The following is a 24,479-nucleotide window of genomic DNA, read 5'->3' as shown; positions in this document are numbered from 1 at the left end:
TATGGGCAAGATTCAATTGTTAGGAGCATAGCAAATTCCTCTGCAATACTGACATTGTTCTTTAGTGAAACTGAACTATCTCATGACCATACTACGATATGACATAACACTGTCACTGTAAGATTCAATTACCTTATGTAAGTCTTATAATAATACTGATAATTAAATGTATCAGAAAATTGAGCTTTCTCAGAATGTAATACTGATAGAAAAAGAATGGTCTGGGAAATACCAAGATTTAGCTAACCATCAGCTAATTTCTATACTAAACAGTTCTGTACAAGTTTATCATAAGGTACAAATAGTGGTAGATCATGAGGGGAAATAAATAATAAATTACTACAAGAATATGAAAATGTATGTAATGGCTTTATAAATCAGATTAGCAGCTTCTTTAAATCTATCCCTAGTCCACACTGGCACTTCCAAATGTAGGGTATGTTCATACTATTATTATTACTGTGACTATCATATAAATGCTATACTAAATGCAGATGTCTAGACAAATATGACTGTATTGCCGTAAGACAGCATAGGCTAAAGGCTATGGGAGTGGCCTGTCTAGTGAAGCAGCAACCCTACCTACCCAAAGAGAGGTCTGGCCTGGATTTCAGCTACTGGGAGGTGATCTTTAGACCCCTGTGATAAGTGTCTTTGTTTGCTTCAGGGCTTTGGCCACTGGACTGTCCAACAATTAATTTATGATGGGGACTTTGGATATTTCAATATCAGTTTCAACTTCCAGAGTAAGTGATAACTAAAGGTACTAGTCTGATCTCCAGAAAGAAACAGAGACTAAAGCTCAGATATGCAGACAGTATGTGCTTGAGCTCCAATGAAAACTATGGCCAGCAAAGGCTCTGGTTGGCAATACTCTGCAATTATCACACTTTGTGGCCAGAAGGAGATAATGCTATCTATGAATATCATGGTCCATGTGTAGACAGACCCTCCTGTACTTTGTGCCCTAGGCATCTCTTCCCTTGTTGATTTTAATTTGCATCCTGGCTCTGCAATAAATCACAGGCACAAGTATCCCAGTTTTCAGTGAGCTTTATGAGTCCTTGTAGTGAATTATCAAACTGAAGAATAGGTCTGGGAAACCCTCAAACTTATAAGAGAGGCAGTCTTGTGGGGATTACACCTAAAAACTGTACAGTTTGGTTAAACTCATTGCTGTGCTATACAAAAGTTTTTTTTTTATTTAATTTTTAATTGAAGTAGAGTTGATTTACAATGTTGTGCCAATCTCTGCTGTGCAGCAAACTGACTCAGTTATATACATATAGACATTCTTTTTCCTTTTTAATATTCTTTTCCATTATTCCACAGGATATTGAATATAGTTCCCTGTTATACAGTAGGACCTTGCTGTTCTGAGGTTTTTATTTATATATTTTGCTGCTTAACCTTTACAACTCTACATGGTAGGCACTACTATTATGAAGACAGTGAGACACAGGGAGAATAAATGATTTAATTTCTTCCAGATATTAAGAGTAAAGGGCAGAGTAGGGACGTGAACCAGGAAATCCAACATCAAGGCTTATGTTCTTAATATATTACATTGCCTTCCTAGATGACTGCTAGGCTTCTGTTGTCTTTTTCAGCAATTACATTCTCTGAATCTGTGACTAGAAGATCTCTAAGGTCATATCATGCCATGTAAATCTAGGAGTAAACAGTAATTCAGACTGAATTAAAAACAAATCTTAAATAATCTTTATTATATTTTACTTGGTCATTGTTTCAACTGTCATTTTTATTAGAAACTCTTAATTCTTTGTACTATTAAGAATAGACATTAAAAATGCTGTATTAAGCAAGGTCCTTTTTGACCCACCTCCAAGAGAAATGGAAATAAAAACAAAAGTAAACAAATGGGACCTAATGAAACTTAAAAGCTTTTGTGCAGCAAAGGAAACCATAAAGAAGACCAAAAGACAACCCTCAGAATGGGAGAAAATATTTGCAAATGAAGCAACTGACAAAGGATTAATCTCCAAAATTTATAAGCAGCTCATGCAGCTTAATAACAAAAAAACAAACAACCTATTCCAAAAATGGGCAGAAGACCTAAATAGACATTTCTCCAAAGAAGATATACAGAGTGCCAACAAACACATGAAAGAATGCTCAACATCACTAATCATTAAAGAAATGCAAATCAAAACTACAATGAGATATCATCTCACACCAGTCAGAATGGCCATCATCAAAAAATCTAGAAACAATAAATGCTGGAGAGGGTGTGGAGAAAAGGGAACCCTCTTACACTGTTGGCGGGAATGTAAATTGATACAGCCACTGTGGAGAACGGTATGGAGGTTCCTTAAAAAACTACAAATAGAACTACCGTATGACCCAGCAATCCCACTACTGGGCATATACCCTGAGAAAACCATAATTCAAAAAGAGTCATGTACCAAAATGTTCACTGCAGCTCTATTTACAATAGCCCAGAGATGGAAACAACCTAAGTGTCCATCATCGGATGAATGGATAAAGAAGATGTGGCACATATATACAATGGAATATTACTCAGCCATAAAAAGAAACGAAATTGAGCTATTTGTAATGTGGTGGATAGACCTAGAGTCTGTCATACAGAGTGAAGTAAGTCAGAAAGAGAGAGACAAATACCATATGCTAACACATATATATGGAATTTAAGGGGAAAAAAATGTCATGAAAAACCTAGGGGTGAAACAGGAATAAAGACACAGACTTACTACTAGAGAATGGACTTGAGGCTATGGGGAGGGGGAAGGGTAAACAGTGACAAAGCAAGAGAGAGGCATGGACATATATACACTACCAAACGTAAGGTAGATAGCTAGTGGGAAGCAGCCGCATAGCACAGGGAGATCAGCTCGGTGCTTTGTGACCGCCTGGAGGGGTGGGATAGGGAGGGTGGGAGGGAAGGAGACGCAAGCGGGAAGAGATATGGGAACATATGTATATATATAACTAATTCATTTTGTTGTGAAGCTGAAACTAACATACCATTGTAAAGCAATTATACTCCAATAAAGATGTTAAAATGAAAAAAAAATGCTGTATTAACATAAAAAGCATATGTCAAAGTATATCAACAGTAGCCTAAAACAAACCACTAAACTAATTCATTTGAAGAAAACTATTTCCAAAGTAAAAACTGCAGGACAAACTAATTACATCAGAATTTCCAATATCTTGGGAAATAACAGTTGTTTTCTTTTTTTTTTAATTTTTATTTTTTTGCTGTACGCGGGCCTCTCACCGCTGTGGCCTCGCCTGTCGCGGAGCACAGGCTCCGGACGCGCAGGCTCAGTGGCCATGGCTCACGGGCCCAGCCGCTCCGCGGCATGTGGGATCCTCCTGGACCGGGGCACGAACCCGTGTCCCCTGCATCAGCAGGCGGACTCTCAACCACTGCGCCACCAGGGAAGCCCTAGTTGTTTTTAATTGAAACAACATTATAATCAAGCATATGCCTTCCATTCTAAAGGAATAATTTTAATTACTTTATAATACTTCCTAAGTACATAATTTTAACACCACTGTAATCAAGATTTGTGTTTTACTTAAATTTAATTTGTCCATGTTTCTCTAAAGTATTCATAATTATAATTTTTAAAGCTGCATAACCTCTCAGAAAATTAATTCAACACCATTCACAAATCTTCAGACATCAAAGTTGTTTCTTTTCTTCTTCCTTAGTAGGACTTAATGAACAACTTCCTGCATGTAACATTATACCTTTAATTTTTCTATCTGCAGGACTATCTGGCTCATATTAAGTATCTGATAAACACTGGGTGAACTGACTATAATTTTTACTTTCTTAAGAGTTATTTTATAAGGATAATTTCCTAAGAGTAGAATTAATGAATCACAGAGTAGAAACTTCTTTATGGTCCTTACAAAATAATACTTTCCCCCAAATAATGTCATTTTATGACCCACAAGAAATGAAAGACATGCTCATTCACTGGAATCCTTTCCAGTATTAGACTTTGTCATTTAAAAAATTTAATACTTTACGATGTATAATTTGATCTCTTAAAGTGCTTCACCTTCCTGAGAAATAATAATCCTGAAGGTTTATTATCTTTACTACCATTTCATTATTTACTGAAGTACAAAGAACTGTAAAACTTAAATTCTAATTCTGAAAACTCAATTGTCGATATGTAAAAACTCTGTAAATGAATTTATGTGAAAGCTCATTTCATATCTGGAATGTGGCATATCTTCACATTTCAGTAAAATTTGGCTGAAGTCATAATCTAACCAAGTTTGGCAATGTAAGAGACATAAATGTAAGTTTGTCCCAAAGAGAGGCGAATTCTGTTCTACTTTGAGAGGGTTTCTTTCAGAACAGAGAGCAACTAAAAAGTATTTTCACTAGGCAAAAAGCCTAAAGGAAATATATTGATGAAGGTTCACATGTTTTTTGTTTTTTTTTTTGCGGTATGCGGGCCTCTCACTGTTGTGGCCTCTCCCGTTGCGGACCACAGGCTCCGGACGCGCAGGCTCAGCGGCCATGGCTCACGGGCCCAGCCGCTTCGCGGCACGTGGGATCTTCCTGGACCGGGGCATGAACCCGTGTCTCCTGCATCGGCAGGCAGACTCCCAGCCACTGCGCCACCAGGGAAGCCCAGTTCACATGCTTTTGATCTGATCGCAATTCCTGGTCAAACCAGAATAACTTATCTAGCGAAGGAAAAGTTGCATTGGGAAGAAGAAGCCAGAGCTTCCTAAAAGTCATTCCAGAAATTCAGATAAATTACTGTAGATTGGCATATTTAGTTGAAAATGAAAATATAAGTTCATTTCCCCCCATGACAACTTAAGGAATCACATTTGTATTTGATTAGAAAGAGGGCATCTATTATAAACATTTTTATTGTTTGTTTTTGACTACTTGTCATGTAAAACTGATAACTTAACAAACACATTTTTACCACAACTGGCTGATGATGCTCTCTTGTCCTTTGATCTTAGCATAATAAAGTAATAGCCTGGAAACTTGCTATAACTCCCAGTGGGGTTCTTTTTCACTAGCTGGGATAGAGTAAATCTATCACTTTAAAATAAGCATTTCCTCACTGTCTAAGATGGGTAAGGCACTGTGCTAGAGTCCTAGGGTGATAGAGATGACTAAGACGTGATCCTGTCCTCAAAGAACTTACAATCTAGTAGAGAAAGACAGACATGTAAACAAATAGGTATAATACAAAGCAGAATGTACTAGTTGTTAAAATAAAGATACAAAAACAATGTTCTACAGGAGCAAAAGATGGTAAAATTAATTCTGGATGGGGTGATCTGGAAGGCTGGGTCAGCAGAAAAGGAGTAGAAAACTCAGCCCCTTAGAAAATGCAGCAGTGTTACAGCCCAGCTGGGTTAGGGTCGAAGCCCCACTCCCCACAGAAAGTTTTCCTAAAGGAGATGGAGCCAGGGCCCTAACCCAGTTAGGTAGGCGATTCGTTGATTTCAATTATGAATGCAACACTTTCTTTCCCTGGTGCAGATAAATGTGATTTCATGAGTATTTTGCTTCATTAAAAAATAAAATTTTACAACATATTAAGTAACTTACATAAAAATGTAAGTTACCTTGGCCTCCATCATCAAAATGGCCTCAGGTGGTACCATGATCTTACAGGACCAAGCCAAAAAAAAAAAGACACCACTTCAGCATTTTACATATGTGGTGCTCCAATACATGTTCTGCTATTGATATCCTGGGAAGAAAGATGAGGAGATAATTCCAGAGAAGTAACCTGGGTATTATACTGTCCCACATTTTATTGCAGTTTTATTTATCTTTAAACTTTTAAAGTAAACTTTAGGTTAATGAGATAAAAGGGTTTTTTTTTGTCCTGTCATGATTCCAAAAACCAGCAGGTATATTGCTGGTTTCCACTGATTTCTTAGAATAAGAGGGAGACTAGATAATATAACCAACATGTAATATTTAACAGATACCATACAAGGTGTGAAACAACTGGAAAGAAGATAATACAAACATATGTTTAAGTACAAAGGAACAGGAAAGCAACTATCAGGTGCACAGAATTACAAACATTTAATTCTCTACAAAAATCTGTAGAGAATTAAAAACAAGACTAACTTTCTACTGTGTTTCAGCCTATTACTACCTCATATGTATCCCTAAAATAACTCAAATTTGTATGTATAGTATTTCATTATGCTATATGAATTTAAAAATTCTGAGTTTCATAACTGCTGCTTGTAGATTTCCTTAAATAAGCCTCATTTTACTGAACAGATAAACAAGACTCTTAGTCACATGTATTATAATAAATGAATATTTGCAAAGTCTTATGAAAGTTAAAATGATTATTTTCTAGAGTATACCATGCATTCTGATTTTAATTGTTTGTTCTATTAATTTTTACACCCCCCTGAAACAAACAAAGGAAAATAGGAAGAAAGGAAGACACTTCCTGACTATCTGAATTAAGGAAGATATCACATAAGACAGACTTTCTTTAAATACACACATACAATTCAAAAAGACTTTCTCTCATAAAACTAGCTGAGCAAACCACGAAACAAATACGACAAAGAGTTACAGTATCTGTAATAATATTTTAAAAGTTCATAATATTAGAAAAACACAAAACCCTAATAAGTAACTGAAAAAAAGTTCACAAAAATACAAGTTCCTAATAAATATGAGAAAGTACTCATCCCATTAAAGAAATGCAAATTAAAACAATAAAATAGTATTTTAAAATATCAAATTAGCAGATATAAAAATAATAACATTCAATTCTGCACTTCTTAAACTATAAAAATCCTCCTTTTCCAATGTTTGTTTGGGTTTTACAAGATGTTCTGAAAATAAGTAATCAATGCTTACAGGCAGGGTTGGGGGGAGTTGGGGGGTTAAGGTCAGGTTGAGATGAAAACACTCATACACTGGGGACAATAGTAGTAAGCACAACTTTCAAATAATTTGTGGAGAGTATTAGCATATTTTTAGATTTTTCTTGTTTTCAAGTTCATACCCTTGTGACTCTACTACCGTGAATCTAAATTTTAAAAATAATCAGATTCAGACAAAGATTTACATATTTATAATGATATTTATAATCACAAAAAATTAGAAACAACTACAATACCAAACCTTAGGGAAATGGATCATTATAGGATCAAATATTATGCAGCCTTTAAAAATTGAGGACAAATGTATAGGATAAAACATTAAGTAAAAAAAACCCAGGATCTACAATTTTAATGCAGCTTCAGCTAAAACTATGATTAAAAGAAGCACAGATTTTGTATCCTGCTGCTTTTCTGAATTGCCTTATTAGCTTTAATGTGTGTATATGCGTGTGTGTATGTGTGTGTGTGACCACACAAGGTCATACCATCTGCAAACAAATAATTTTACTACTTCTTTTTCAATTCAGATGCTTTTTTTTCCCCTTGTCTAAGTGTCATCCTTCTCTTCCGGAAAAGCTTCCAGTTTTTTCACAATTGAGTGGGATGTTAGCTAAGCAGAAGGATATAAAATCAGCACATGGAAGTCAACTGCATTTCTATACTATAATAATGAACAATCTGAAAATAAAATTAACAAAACAATTCCATATACAACAGCATAGAAAAGAATTAATTACCTAGGAATTAACCACAGAAGTGAAACACTGGTACACTGGAAACTATAAAACACTGCTAACAAAATTTAAAAGAGACATAAATAAATGGAAAGATATGTGTTCATGGACTGGAAGGCTTACTATTGTTAAGAGATCAATACTATCCAAAGCGATCTATACATTCAATGCAATTCCTATAAAAATCCCCATGTTTCTTGCAGATATAGAAAGATCCATCCTGAAACTCATATGGAATTCTCAAGGGACACCAAACAGCCAAAACGATCTTGAAAATAAAAAAAGTTGAGGAACTTATACTTCGTGATTTCAAAACTTCCTACAAAGCTTCAGAAATCAAAACAGTGTGGTACTGGCATACAGAGAGACATAGAGACCAACAGAACAGAATAAAGAGCCCAGAAATGAAATCTTACATATACAGCAAAAGAAGTTATGACAATAGTGTCAAGAACATTCAGTGGAGAAAGGACAGTCTTTTTAACAAATGGTGCTGGGAAACTGGATATTCACATACAGAGGAATGGAGTTGATATTATATTATATAATGCCCTATACAAAAATTAACTCAAGATGGATCAACAGCATACATGTAAGGCCTAAAGCAATCAAACTCTCAGAAGAAAACATATGACAAAAACTTCATGACTCTGGATTTGGCAGTGATTTCTTGGATATGACACCAAAGGCAAAGATAATAAAAGAAAAAAATAGACAAATTTAACTTACTGAAAAATTTAAAATTTTGTGCATGGAAAGACATTATCACCAAAGTAAAAAGACAACCCACAGAATGATAGAAAATGTTTTGCAGATCAAATCTGATAAGGGATTAATATCCAGAATACTACAGAGAACTCCTAAAACGCAACATAAAAACAAACAACCCAATTCAAAAATGGTCAAAGAGGGCTTCCCTGGTGGCGCAGTGGTTGAGAGTCCGCCTGCCGATGCAGGGGACACGGGTTCGTGCCCTGGTCTGGGAGGATCCCACATGCCACGGAGCGGCTGGGCCCGTGAGCCATGGCCGCTGGGCCTGCGCGTCCAGAGCCTGTGCTCCGCAACGGGAGAGGCCACAGCAGTGAGAGGCCCGCGTACCGCAAAAAAAAAAAAAAAAAAAAAAAAAAAATGGTCAAAGAATTTGAAGAATCATTTTTCCAGAAAAAGATATACAAATGGCCAATAAGCACATGAAAAGATGTTCAACATCACTAATCATTAGGGAAATGCAAAGCACAACAACAAGGAGATAGCACCTCATATCCATTAGGATGACTATTATCAAAAAACTGAAAAAAAAAGCAAGTGTTGCCTAGAATGTAAAATAGTATGGCTGCTCTGACAGTATCCACAAAAAAATTAAGAGATAGAAGTATCATATAATCCAGCAATTACACTTCTGAATATTTACTCCAAAGAAGTGAAAGCATGGTCTCAAAGAGATATATGTACCCCCAAGAGCACAGCAGTATTCCTCACAATAGCCAAGAGGTGGAAGCAACACAAGTGTACACCAACAGACAAACGACTGAATATGATGTGGTACATACATACAATGAAATATCATTCAGCCTTATAATATAAAGGAAGGAAATTCTAACACAGGCTACAACATGGATGAACACTGCAGACACTGTGCTAAGTGAAATAAGCCAGTCACAAAAGGACAATACTGTATGATTCCACTTATATAGGTACAGAGTAGTCAAAATCATGGAGACAGAAAGTAAAATGGTGGCTGCTAGGGGCTGGGAAAAGGGGGGAATGGGGACTTGATGTTTAATTGGTACGGAGTTTCAGTTTTGTAAGATGGAATAATTTCTGTAGATTGTACAACAATGTGAATGTACTTAACGCCACTGAACTTCACACTTAAACGTAAGTAAAATGGAAAATTCTATGTTAAGCACATTGCACCACAATTCAAAAAAATTATTTAATTCTGTGCTTGAAAAAAAAAGGCAGAGAAATATAATTTATAAGAAAATATGTCAAAGAATTAAGTTAGATATTCCTTGGAAGCCAAAATAGAATGATTATGATTTTCTAGTTTATACCATTTAGCACTTTCCAAGTTTTTAATAATATGTACTTGTTTTTATATTAAAAAAAAAGTTGAATTTTAAAAAGAAGTTTGGTTCTTATTCAAGTAGTTCTGTGAGGTTAAAAGATTTTCAACAGAAACAAATTTCTAAAATTATGATAAAAATTATTAAACAGTATTTCCTAATAGAAATTTTCTCCCAAATCAGTAATTTACAAATATACATTAGGAATTCACCTTAATTTTAACTCTCTCTCATAAAGGGCAAAGATTTTTCTAAAGTTCTGTTTATTCTTTAACTATGACACTAAGGCATATTTTTTGGTATTACTGATATCACTGCTTCCTGCTTTTGAGACTTTTCATACAAAATGCACGTATATGTGATAATTACAGATTTTTTCCAATTTTTGAGTTAAGGTTTAGAGAATGAAAAAGCATGCTAGTCACGATTTTAAAAAACTTCATATTAACAATCCAACATATTCATTCAACAAATATTTTTTTAAAATCTATTATGGATAAAATTATCTTCTTTATTTTCCTAGAGTATTCAAACTATCCTATCAAAACTATAACTCATAAGTATCACCTTTCATCTTTCCATATTATATTTTCTTTTTAAAATGCCATTAATTCATTTCATCATCTCTCTCCTTCCCTCTCTGTCTTTGCTTTTTAACCACTTAACTCCTCAGACTTTTAAAGGGTTAACTAACTAAAAGAGAAAATTTTTAAGCACTACAATTCTCAGCAAGTAAAACTATCCTTGTAAGTAGTTAATTTATGTTGAAAAAATCTGAAGTACCTACCCTGATAATATATATACCAAATACATGAAATAACGTTTCAATGGCTTTAACATATTTCTTTGATATTAATGTAAGAAAATTATTTCATTCAAACAAACTGAATAAATATTAAATGCCGAACACCCTGCCAGAAAACAGGGATAACAATGGTTAAAGAGATGTGGCTTTTTTCCCACAGAATTAATGATATTGCTGTTAGTATGTTTCTTTTATAAAACTCTGCAAACTAATTGAGAATTTATTGAAATCTACTATTTTCTTAAATGGAATACCTCCTGATATGAAATAATTTTACTTATTACCTTAACATCCACAGTTGACCGTTAAACAACATGGGGGTTATGACCTGACCCTCCGTGCAGTTGAAAATACGTGTATATAATTTTATAGTTGGCCCTCCATATCTGCAGTCCCCCATCTGCAGATTCAACCAGCTGTAAATAGTACAGTACAGGGGTATATATTTATTGAAAAAAATCCATGTATAAGTGGACCCCACAGTTCAAGTCCATGTTGTTCAAGAGTCAACCGGAATTTCACATTAAATATCTGCTATTATCCACAATGACTCACTCAATTTTGACAAAATTTAACGAACTAAGGAAAATTATATGCTACTGAATGATTTATAAAAAGTACCCTCTTATCGTTCACCTACAAAGTCTCATTCAACAGTTCTTTCACACTGCATACAAATCAATCAAGTATCTCTCAGCAGTTGTCAATTCATGGTTCCCCTAGTTGAACAGAATAAACTATTTATGGACTAAATATGCTGAAAGAGTACTAACAAAAAGACACACAGAATTCTTTAACAAAATGAAAGCAATATTTTGAAATATCTGCCAGATACTTCCGAGCCTCCTCAGGAATATTAACCTATAATCACTAAGATAAATCTAAACTTATATTTAGGTCTTATTCTTTTAAAACAAACAACTGAAAATGCTTAATGAAATAGGAATATAGATCTTACCAATGCAGGCCACTGAATCTGTTTGCTCTTTGATCCCTGAGTCTGGCTAGGGTTGTTCCTTCTGGCCCAGATTAAGTGGTATTCCACCAAGAAGGTTGAAAAATCTTCATAAACTTTAACCCACTCTCGTTTATCCCACTCAAGATGATCAAATTCCACATACACCTATGGAAAAGAAAACATAAACTCCATAAACAACACAGAATGTGATATTTTAAAATATAAGCCATGAAGTTAAATTAGAAAAGCCATTAACAAATTCATTATTCGAATTAATATTTCTCTTAAAAATCATTATTTATCTAACATCTCCTTAACCAAATTATAACCCTTACCTATTGTATGGCAGGAAGATAAACTGTAAGTTTATTAAGAAAAGCAATTTACACAATATTGGTCAGTACAGACCAGCGAATATCTACTAAAAAAATACTAAAGAACTATGTTGATACTGATGATTCTAGAAGCAGAAGTCAGGAAATGTTTTCTGAGGACCAAATAGTAAATATTTTACGCTTTGCAAATCATATGGCCTCTGTCATAACTACTAATTTCTGACTTTGTAGTATCGAAGTAGCCACAGACAATATGTAAACAAATGAGTTTGGCTTTGCTCCAATAAAACTTTAATTACAAAGACAGGAGGCAGTGCAAGGATGGTTCAACATATGAAAAATCAATCAATGTTATATACCTCGTTAACAGAATGAAGAAAACTATATGATCATCTTAACTGACAAAGAAAAAGCATTTGACAAACTCAACACCCTATCATTATAAAAATAGTCAAACTAGGAATAGAAGGAAACTACCTTAACTTAATGAAGATAATAATGGAAAACTCACAGCTGAATCATACTCAATGATGAAAGACCAAAAGCTTTTCCACCAAAACAAGAACAAGACACGCGTGTTGTATTTGGAAAACTGAAGCTGACGCTTCTATGCTAAGTCATTCAATCATTCAACTCTTCTTTCCCCACTGTCATCCTTTTCATTCATAGAACTGTGCTCCCTATTACATTATGAGTTACGCTGGAGGCCGTCTTGTTCTTTTTTTTTTCCACCCATCTTTTGCTCCCTTACACCTGAAGTGTTTCAGTTTCCACTTATTTAAATTCTGTTTGTTCTTCTGGCCTTGTTCAAGTTCTTAGAGGATGTTTATAACCCCCACTTCGATTCAAACATTTGAACATTTACAAGCAGTTTTTTTCCCCAGTTTATATTAGTATATAAGTACAAGCTCGCTGAGGGCAGAACTGTTTTAGTGTTCACTGCAGTGCTGCATACATACAAAGTGCTTAACAAATATTACGGATCTCCTGCCTCTTGCAGTCATCGACTTTTAAACATGGAGGCAAACTGCTAAAACATATGTTTGATTTTGAGATATCTGTGCTACTGCCCATTAGGAAGCTAGTTAGATATGCTTACCTATTAGAATTGGGAAAGAGAAATACATTGTTCAAGGATTTAATCTCTGTTCATGGTTATCCACATGAAGGCACAGAAGAAGCTCTGTTGGCTTCTTCTAAAAATGCATCCTTAGGGGTTGAGCTGAGGTCCAAATGGCGTTATGCAAATATTTCAAACTATACCACTTTCTCCACTACTTTAAATCTTTCAAGATTCTCAATTACTCAATTGTGGTGTAAATGGGTTTTGGGAAACTCCAGGAAACTGAAGCTGAGATAAGGCTCAGGAAAACCTTAGCACTATCTTTGCTTTCCCCTCCTGGACAGTAATATGGTCTTGTTGACAAAATATTTCAGCCAAGAACCTAAAGAACCAAGGTTTATAAACGTCTCTTTATCTAAAAGGACATATTCAATGTAAATGCAAAGCCCTTGATATAAAATTAAAACTTTCAGCTTGAAGTGAACTTTCTAAACTCATAGTTTATCTTGCATGGACAGTGTCATGGGCAGTTTTAGGAAATCTGCTAGGACCTTGGGGACAAAAGGAAACTAAAACTAGACATTCTGCTGCTTCTTTGCTATGCAGCCAATTTACCTCCATACTATCAACAATAGTGAAGAATTTGAGATTTGACTGTAGACAGACAGGTAAGTAGGTAGATAAACCGTTAGACAGTTGTGTGTGTGTGTCAATCTCTTATTTTTCTACAAAATAAAACAATGACCAGTAACTAGGAAAAGCCCCTATTCTTTCACAATATATTCTATTCAATGACATTTATAAAGAAAATTAAAGTCACACAACTGTTTCTGCTATAAAAATCAAATGATGTAAGACAAATTTAGTTATTTTTACCATGGTTTCAATAATAATAATGTTGATATTATATCAATTTAGTGCAATGCAGGCCTCATCTTTTTATTTACTGCAAAGGAAGGGTGGGGATCTACATAATGTCATGTGAGAACTACGAAGAGTTCCCAGGCCTGATTCTGCCAAAACCAACCAGCCACCACAGGCTAAAACTACTTAGACTCTAAGAATCTTTAATGTTAAAAATAAAAGCATTAGACTACACTAACATTTCTCAAAATATAATCTATATTATAGAATCATCATTTCTTTGTATATAAATAAGCATTAGGGAAGCCAAATAAGTCATGCACAAAGCTCAGGAACTAATAAGTTAAAGTAACAAATGTCTAATTTTACCAGAGGTCTTCTCAAGTCTTTTAACATGCCAGTGTTCATTATGCATTATTAATAATAAGGGAGTTTATACTGTGAGATTTTTCCCAATTTCTTTGTCCATAAAATCTTCTATTATGGGGTACTTAATAGTTTTCTATAAAATAGCAGTAGGTGGAAAAACAGACTAGTTTTTTCACACAAATTACCTGTCTACAAATTGATATAAATAATTTGGTAATAAGAAATCAAGGGAGAAGGAGAGGAGGGAGATTAGCAGATGCAAACTGGATATTATATATAGGATGGATAAACAATAAGGTCCTACTATACAGCACAAGGAACTATATTCAATATCCTGTGATAAACCATATGGAAAAGAATATGAAAAAGAATATATATAAATAACATACATAACCTTTTCAAATAGCTCTTATAAACAAACAAAAAAAGAAATCAAGGGGGGGCCAAAACCTGGTCATCTCTGCCCAAATACTCAAGGAGGTAGGTAACTAGATAGTAAATTAATGGGGTTTAAAGTGTAATACAGTAAATGTCTTACTCAAAACATTTAAAAAATGCCCTATGCCTTTATAAAATCAGAAATGTTTAACTATGGCTTATTAATTCATACATGTTAAAAATTAAATTATCAAATTAAAATGGTAATTATAGCAGATTAGGTTAGTTTACCTTCCTCTCTAATGAATAAAGCATATTTATTTCAAAAGATATTTTGTAAGCAGATATTTTATATAAAAGTAAGTAATGAAATAGAGGAATACGATAAATCAACAAAGTAATGTTTTTATTACTACTGGCTTAGAGTCGTATTTAAAATAAGTTTTCTAGATTATTGGAAGAAATTGTGAAAAAATTAAAATCATTTGGTGACTTCATTTATTAGTTAAGACAAAAGAGACATTAGCGAAAATAATTTCATGTAAACTATATAAAATAAGGAAGCTAGGTCTCTTTTAAATTTTATTTTACAAAAAACGTAAACAAATGTAACCATAATTTTAGGTTACTTCAAAAGTTTACACTTTTATTAACATTAAAAAGGGTCAAAATTAATAGGCACTCATGAACTAGCCCAAGCTTAAACAAAGGGTATGTTGAGCAATAATCAATAAATCTAAGAATTATTTTAAAGAAATAGGTTGATCTTAGAAAATAATGAACTGTAAATTTAGAATTAAACCTGAGAAATAGTCTGACATAATCCAAGGTATAAGCAGTTTGAAACAATGTTAAGTGGCTTCTGCTATTTCCTCTCTTTTTTTTATTACAGCCATCCTAGTAGGTATGATAAAATCCAACATTTTAATAAACAAGTATAATATTCTGTGTAGTTATATTAAATTTGCTATGGTGAACTAAAATTAAAATCATAAGGACAATTCTACAGAGGAGTCCAATACATATTCACACTAAAACAGTATATTACTGTAATGACAATCACAAGTAAAAATTACAATACACATTGTGATATATAAATCTAGGTTCTGAAAATTCTAAAATAGTCTGGGGATCACAGATAATCATTCATTTCCCAAGGGGCATTCAAACCTCTATCAGAGTTAACAAGTATTATTGATAATGGAAATAAAAGCAATACCAGTAACAACAAAAACAGCTAACACTTCAATAGTGCCTGCTATGTCCATATATTAAGCTATTTAATCATTACATATACCCTGTAAGTAGGCACTATTAGGATCAACTTTTTCAAAAGCAGAAACTGAGATACAGAGAAATTAGTTGCTTAAGGTCAAACACCTAGTAAATGATGGAATCAGTGAAAACAATAAGATAGCTTCTAAGAGGCTTCACAGTTACACAGCAGCATAGTCCCTACAAGGTGATGCACACAGCAAGTGATAAATCACTTGAATAGAGAGGGATGTCTGGGTAGCTGACTCCTTTGTGGCGTAAAGGTAGAAGAATGACACACTTAAAATGGCCTTAAGATTTTCCACAATGAGTCTGCAAGTTAGAGCCCTAGGGGGCAAAATGAGAAAAAGGGTCAAACAAAGATAGCAAATAGTAAAATAAAGGAGACCAAGCTTGCTTTCAGTATCTATATTGTTTAATAAAACAGACTAAGCGTGCTTTCAATATCTATATTGCTTACTCCTCTTCTCTATGAATTACTTACCTACTACTTGGTGAATAACAAGATGCATCAAGAAATGCAAACTATTCAAAGATGCTTAAGTTACACTTACCTTCTTTACATCTAATGAAAAAGAATTATATTCCCATCATCTTCAAAGTTCCTTATTACATTATATAATTCAGTATATATACTACTATCTTTTGGATAAATTATGCATAGTATTTAACATAATATCATTGATGATGATGACTGTCTTAGTCTGCTTGTGCTGCCTTAACAAAATACCATATACAACAAAAACTTATTTTCTCACAGTTCCAGAGGCTGGAAGACTGAATAGAGCAAGGTCTGCTTATGAGGAGGACTCTCTCCTTGGTTGTAGACAAGCTGCCTTCTCACTGTGTGCTCACATGACCTCTTCTTTGTGGGAGCACAGACGGTCTCTTCTTATTAGGGCACTGATCCAATCATGAGGGTCCCAGCCTCATGACTTCACCTAACTCTAATTATCTCCCAAAGACCCCATCTCCAAATACCTTCACATTGGGAGTTAGGACATATGAATTTGGGGGGACACAAACACCAAGTCTATAACATTAGTAATGATAGCAGCAGCTAAAATTTGAGGGCTTACAATGTGTTGGGTAAGGTTTTACAAAAGAGAAAACTAAGGCATAGAGAAGTTAAGCAATTTACGGCTTTTGGACAATTATTCAAATGACACACAACTGAAAATGGCTAAAAAGGACAAACACCATCAGTTCAGCTCTTTTTTAGCATAAGGAGGCATTTTAGAGACCACAGTAGTTTCTAGACAATATAAAAGATGAGGAAGAGAGAGAAGGAGCTTTACCAAACAAGGAGGAAAAAGCTTTCCAGGAGCACAAACTCTGGGGATGCTTTTAAACCACAGGAATGAATTAATGAAGAGAGCTCTTCTATGGGTTAAAAGGGATTCCTGGGAATAGTTTACAAAACTGAAGGCATTAGGATGTAACTCAAGAGTTTAAAGGAGAGGGAGAGCAACTAAATATGTAACAAAGAAAAACCTAAGTTAAATGCAAAGTCCTGAATACTACAAATGCTTGTTAATAAATCCCCAACATAATTTGTTTAGAGAAGACTCAGATTCTGGTTTTGGTCTTTTGAGACATGATTAGAAACTGAATTAACTATTAATGTTTTTATAGAAAAAAGGTCAAATGCAGAAGCTCCCATAATATATCATTACAATTCTAGGAGTACTTTTAAAAGTAGGCTGAAAATCTTACAACACGAGTATCAATCGTCTACTAAGTATGTTAGTTTTTTTTTTTTTTTTCCTTAGCAATTGATTATTAGCCTCTTAAGCTCAGTCCTAGAGCTCCACAGTTTTGAAAATTTATGCTGGCAGTCTTCATCACCCAACTGGCAAGCCATTCTCAAAACTTTTCTGCCGCTATTACTGCTACCAACTCCAAATCCAGTGACCCCTTTCATAGCTTTCTCTTGCAGCTACAAGATGCTTTGTTCCTTCCTTCTTGTAAAAGAACTTAATAAAAAACTGGGTCTTTCCTCCCCCTATCTATAACAGAGACTATACTATGTTCTTGTCTATAACCATGTGGTCTTTCTTTAACTGGGCTCCAGAAGACAGTGTAATAGGCAGTTAACCTTTCAGGTAGCTGAGGCAGCTCAAAATCATCACTGATACTCTTCTTTTCAGATTTGGTTTTCCAGTTAAGTAACTTCTCAAAGAGTTGGCCAGAGGTAAAATATATTTCTCTGATACTTTGAATTAAAAAATCAAGTACTTTTATTCCTTATTTTCACAGTACTGAAAACTACTTCTGCTTTTACTTTTTTTTTTTTTGTACTGTTAATTTCCTCCATTTACCTTCTGAAATAGATTTTTAAGAAAGTTACCACAGAAATGAAGAAGACTTGCTATAACAATGTAAAGCAGTGGTGAATGTCCTTTCTTTATACTATTTATAAAGAACTCAGCACTAGGGCATTGGTAACTGAGTCGTAAAATTAAAATACACTTCTGTTTCTCGATCTAACTGTTCATGTGTATGTTAATAAAATATTTAATTAATTGGGATCGAGAAACATGCTACTTATTTTATCAATGAAGAAAACTAAGTAATAGAGGAAAGTGTACCTTGAAAGGCAGAAACAAATAAATGTGAGCAAAAATGTACTGTGTTCTAAATATATTATTTTTATGTAGGACAATAGCACTGCTATCCATCTGAAATACGACAGAACTAAAAAACGAGCTAAAAGGCTCCTAACGAGCCAAGGAAGATGTTACAAATTCCATTCCCTACAGGCAAATGCACTTTACGCAAAGGTAAACTCTCTCATCTTGTGTCAGACCTTACTAACACTAGTATAAAGACAATAATAATAATAAACTACATTATCTAGTTTCCAAGTCTAAAGCAGATTATAAAAGCAAAACAGGGAGAGAGCCTCTGAAGACCTGCTTCCATAGCATTCTAAAAACTATAAAAAAGTTTCATGAAGACTTTAGAAAATCTTGCACCCTGGGACTCAAAATTGGTCAGAAAATAGTATCACTGTATTATAATTTATATTAAATGGGCATTTGTTTAATTGAAAAATATATGCAAAACATTTTTTTAAAAACCCTCTATCATTTACTTTCATAGCACCATATACTTTGTACCATTTGACACAGATAAAATATGTCTGTGTATATTTAATGTTTGTCCCCTCTACTACTAGCTTGTAATAAATACGTTTAATGAGTGATGCAGAAAAAGTCTAAATTTATATCCAGGATCATCTAAGATGATGCAGAAATGTATTTTAGAAAACTCTCATGCAAATGGCTAATGTATTTAACACATATTCTATAACATTTATACACCAGCTTTATTCATAATTGCCAAAATTTGGAAGTAACCAAAATGTCTTTCAATAGGTGAACAGATAAACAAGTTGTGGTACATCCATACAATAAAACATTACTCAATGATTTTTTAAAAAAAGTTAGACCATCAGAATGAAACAACTGTTTTTAGTCACTGTCAAAATTCACTACTAGTGTATTACTTAAAGTTAATCAGTCCTTCTTTAATACTTCTACACTTCCAGTTAACTAACACAGTATTCAATATCAGAATTTGTATTTGGACAATTATACAAGGCTTTTCCTACCAACCTAAGGTCTCAAGACAGTGCCAGTGTAGAGTGTTATGAAGAGCACTGGGGAAAGAAATTTCAGCCACCTAGCTTTTGAGACATCAACAGCACTTAAGCAGTTAAGTCATCTGAAATTATAACTAAAACTAACAGAATTTTTAAATAATGGTACCAGAATATTCACTATCAGAATAAGTACACTCATACTAAAACTGTGCACTCATTTTGAGGTAGATATTTATTTTTTCTATTGCAGAAAGAAAACCGTAAGATTCCAAGTCTTTTTATTTTTATTTTTTGAATTGAAAACTAGGGCTTACTATCCTTGTCAAACATTTTAGATACAAGAATTACTCTAGGCATAGGAGAACGACCTCATTATGTTTCATCCCTATCATATACTTGGCTGATACCTGTATTAAAGGATAGCAGGTGTCATTACAAAGGGTCATTGCACAATTATTATTAGGTGTCTCACCCATATATGCTGTATTCCAAGACACAATTATCACCACAGATCCTTGACACTTACTTTGTGGAGATCATTTGGACTTCCCTGGCCTCAGATCCTTTGATCTTAAATTGAGTCTGAAACCGTTTAAATTTCCTGGGCTGCCAAATTCTCTTTCATGTGTTTTCGAGAATAGAGAGCCCTGTGTGGTGTTTTCTGTAAACCTAAAGAGGATAACCTACCAAGCAATGATCAAAATATGGAATATACCTTTGCTTATTTCCAGGGACCTAGTTTTAGGCCATCTACCTCATAGGGCTAGAAAATCTTCTAGTGGATCTATGTAAAAACTGTAAAGCCAATTTGTTGTACTTTGGGAGCCCCCCCCAATTAATTTTTTAGCAATAAATTTATAATTGTACTTTTCTTTCTGCCTCAAGGATACTGTGGCTAGCAATAGGTTTTATTATGAATTTGCTGAGTCATGTCTAAAAAGCACATAGTTACCATTAAGACTTTACCTTACTTCAACTATAAAGGATAGTTCCATCTGGCAGATAAAAGTATGAATTTTTAAATTTATGAGAAAATAAACATGAGGAATATCCCTCCTCTCAAAAAAACAAACAACTTGCACCTTTGAGACTGTATGTGCATTCTGACCAAATATACCTTTATCCCTAACAGAAGTCAACCATAAATAAATAATGGACTCTTTCTATCATGGTGGGCCAGCAATCCAGTTTGACAGAGTCTGATCTCTGACTGAAGCTGAGACTAAGCACCAGAGCCCAGAAACCTGAGAGAAGCACCTTGGTTTCTGGAGTCTTGGGTGGGAAGAGAATATATAACGCCATACACTCCTCATTCGCATCAAAGCAGTTAGCAGTATTTTAAGATAATAAAAAGTAGCAGAAATTGATCAAAATAAGTTTAGGACGTGTATGACAAAATTACAAAACACGCATTTTAAAAAAATGAAGGTCTAAATAAAAGGACAGATACACTGTGTTTGTTAAAGACTCAATATTCTTAAAGTAAAATTTCCCCCCAATTGATCTATAAACTCAATGCAATTCCAATAAAAATCGCAGCAGGATTTTTGCAGACTCTTAAATTTATATGAGAGGCAAAAAGATATAGAATAGACCAAACAACTTCAAGAAAGAAGAAAAAAGTTGGATGACTCACACTAATTGGTTTCAAGATGCATTACAAAGCTACATTAATCAAGACAGTGTGGTAGTGACAAAAGACACACAAATCAATGTAAGAGAATAAAGTCCAGAAACAGATCCATATAGAACTGACAACTGATTTTTGACAAATGTACAAATGCAATTCAAAGGAGATAACCTTTTCAACAAATGATGCTGGGATAACTGGACACCCCTATGCAAACAAAACAAACCCCCCCGAAACCCTTCAATCCATACTTAACACCATATACAAAACTTAGGCCAAAACAGGTTATAAAGTTAAACGTAAAACCTAAAACTTTTTGGAAGAAAGTCTTTGTGGCACATAATTCTTAGAAATGACTTCAAAAGCACAAAACATAAAAGAAAAAATGTAATTACTTAGATGTCATCGAAATTTAAAGTTTTTGCTCTGGGAAAGACAATGTTAAGAAAATGAAAAGCCACAGACAGGACCAAAAAATAAAAATTATAAATTGTTTATCTGACAAAAGACTTGTATCCAGGATATATAAAGAACTGCCAAAATTCAAGAGAAAGAAAACAAAGCAATCGAAAAACATAGGAAAAGATTTGAACAGATACTTCACCGAAGAAGATATACAGGTGGCAAATAAGCTAATGAAAAGATACTCAAAATCATTAGTCATTGGAGAAATGCAAATAAAAAGCACAATGAGATATTACTGCATACCTAACAGTAGGGCTAAAATTTCAGCCTTGTGAAATAAAACTTGTACTTACACAACAGCCTGTATATGAATGTTTAGAGCAGTTTTACTTTTAATAGACAAAAGTTACAAACAACACAAACAGGGAATGGATGAACAAACTATGGTATATCCATATAATGAAATATTTCTCAGCAATAAAGAGGAAGAAACTACTGATACAGGCAACAATATGGATAAATCTCAAATGCATCAGGATAACTGAAAGAAGCCTGCCTCAAAAGGTTATCTATTATATGGTTCTATTCACATGACATTCGGGAAAAGACAAAACAAGAACTGAGAATTGATTATTAATTGTCCATGGTTAAAGGGGGTGGAGGATTTGAAGGTTTGACTACAAAGGAGTGGTAACAAAAGGAAATTCTATGGGAGAGTGATTCAACTGTTACACATGTTGATTGTGGTAAAGGTTACCCTACAATGCCATTGTCCTAACTCAAAGAACTGTTCACCAAAAAAAGTTAATTTTACTCTAATTAAAAAAAAAAATTGTAAGTAGAAAATTTAACTGAAAAGGTAAAGAAGGAGGAATGAGCGTGATGGAAAACTATGCCACTGCCTTCTGCCAAAGGAATGATGTAATAGTATTATACTTATTGGTACTCTACTATAAAGCTTCATATGCCTTTTGGGGTAAACAATAAAATAATGGGATGGCAATCATATATTCTGACGGGCCAGAAATTTCTGCAATTATACATTATCATGGTGTGGGTTGATCCCAGGATCCTTTTTCCTTGAGAAAGAGAAAGAAAGAATGTAAGTCCTCTGACATAGCCAACTCCACCCTTCCCATTTTTTGCTTTGAAAAGGCAAATGTGGAAGTAGAAGTGAGGGTGAGGAAAGAGCTATGGAAACACTAACAACCTGAAATTAAACACACACACACTCCCCAAATGCCATATAACTGGTAACGTAGCAACTTTAGCTGAAAGAGAAGAACATGCCCTAAAATGAAAAGGACATAAATGTCAGGTCCCAGCAAGTTTAAGATATGGAACTTATTTATAAACTTGCAAATGTTTTGTTTCCAGGAGCTCTTAGAAGGGGATACCCCAATTTTTTAAAGAGAAACTAATGATACCTTTTCATCATAGGCACAAGGGGTCACTGGAGCACAGAGTTATTAGGTATGCCTGTGCTACACCTAAGAACTTTCCCTTTGTTCAGCCAAAACAAGGAAACCAACAGTTGGTACACTTAACTGTATTTCTGTTTTTCTCAGTTGAAGAAAGATTTTACAAGACTGGATTTAAATGTATGCATTTTTTCAACAATCAAACTCATGGAATGAATTTTTCCTTCTATCAAACCCTATCAACAAAAACTGTTTTGCTCTCTTAATTCTGATTAGGTCAACTATAATGCTCGAATTTAATAAATATCCGCAGAGCCCTTCAAATGAAAATCACCACTATTTAACTGATCTCATCTTTTAATCTATGGTTCTCCACCACAAGAGAGTGAAAGACACAAACACTTAAATTCATAAATAATTCTTCAACTATTTAGTATGCTAGATTACTGACAGGTTTTGGATACAAGAAAAGATATCTTGAAAAATCTAATTGTTCTTTTTTAGTTTTAACTTTTTTTTTTAACCCCACATTTGTTTATTTATTTACTTTTGGCTGTGTTGGGTCTTCGTTTCTGTGCGAGGGCTTTCTCTAGTTGTGGCAGGCGGGGGCCACTCTTCATCGCGGTGCGCGGGCCTCTCACTATAACGGCCTCTCTTGTTGCGGAGCACAGGCTCCAGACACGCAGGCTCAGTAGTTGTGGCTCACGGGCCTAGTTGCTCCACGGCATGTGGGATATTCCCAGACCAGGGCTCGAACCCGTGTCCCCTGCATTAGCAGGCAGATTCTCAACCACTGCGCCACCAGGGAAGCCCTTAACTTTTCATTATATAGAGAAATAACAATGGATGCCCATGTGTCCATCATCTAGTTTCAACAATTTCACCTCATGGCCAATCTTCTTTATACGAAAAAAATTGTTCATTCTGCAAAATTATTCATTATCAGTCATCATTCAAGTTTCCCAGGATAGTCTTTTTTTTCCCTTTTCAGTTTGTTCAAACTAAGACCCAAACAAGTTCCACGAATTGCAACTGGTTGACATGATTCTTACATCTTTTTATCTATATAGGTTCTACCATCTCTTTTCCTCCTGCAATTTTCTTGTTAAAGAAGTCAAGTCATTCGTTCCAGTCTTCAGTTACCTGTATTTTGCTGATTATACACTTCTATGGCATTTTTAAACATGTTCCTCTGTCCCTGTATTTTCTGTAATTGTTGAATCTAGAGTCTTAAATTCCGAACTGATAGAGAAGACAACCTCACACACTGTACCGTGTTCTTCATTGAGGCATATATGTATTACCATATATCTTTCTGTGGTAATAGCAGCCAATGACAAATATTGCCTAAATCCACTACTTAACTGACAGTTGCATAATAGTGATACACAAATTTTATCATTCCTTCATTTACTATCTGGAATATGTCTAATAAGTGAAAATTCCCCTCATCAAATCTTCAGTATCCAAGAGGTAGTTTGTTTAGGAAAGGAAAAGTAAATGCTTGATTTTTATGAGTTTTTCAAATACAGTTGCCCCTCACAATATCTGCAGGGGACTGGTTCCAGGACCGCCACCCCCGCCCTCAGCTCGCACTCATGGACACCAAAATCCACGATGTTTAAGTCCTTTATTTAAAATGGCGCAGTATTTGTGTATAACC

The 24,479-nt window shown here is 34.4% G+C and overlaps 1 protein-coding gene across 6 annotated transcripts in view; it reads right to left on the bottom strand.

Annotated features, from left to right (window-relative positions):
• Positions 1 to 24,479, bottom strand: part of JMJD1C (jumonji domain containing 1C) — a 308,561-nt gene that overhangs the window by 166,255 nt on the left and 117,827 nt on the right. For all 6 annotated transcript variants that reach the window (XM_079900215.1, XM_079900218.1, XM_079900211.1 and 3 more), the window contains exon 2: positions 11,470 to 11,634. Coding sequence is in view for 4 of the 6 variants with exons in the window: in XM_079900211.1 (XP_079756337.1) it covers positions 11,470 to 11,634 (165 nt within the window). In the remaining 2 variants the exon portion in view is untranslated. The remainder of the gene's footprint in view (positions 1 to 11,469; positions 11,635 to 24,479) is intronic.

The sequence above is a fragment of the Stenella coeruleoalba genome, assembly GCF_951394435.1.
Source record: "Stenella coeruleoalba genome assembly, chromosome: 16".
Classification (NCBI taxonomy): domain Eukaryota; kingdom Metazoa; phylum Chordata; class Mammalia; order Artiodactyla; family Delphinidae; genus Stenella; species Stenella coeruleoalba.
This window is presented reverse-complemented; position numbering and strand designations above follow the sequence as displayed.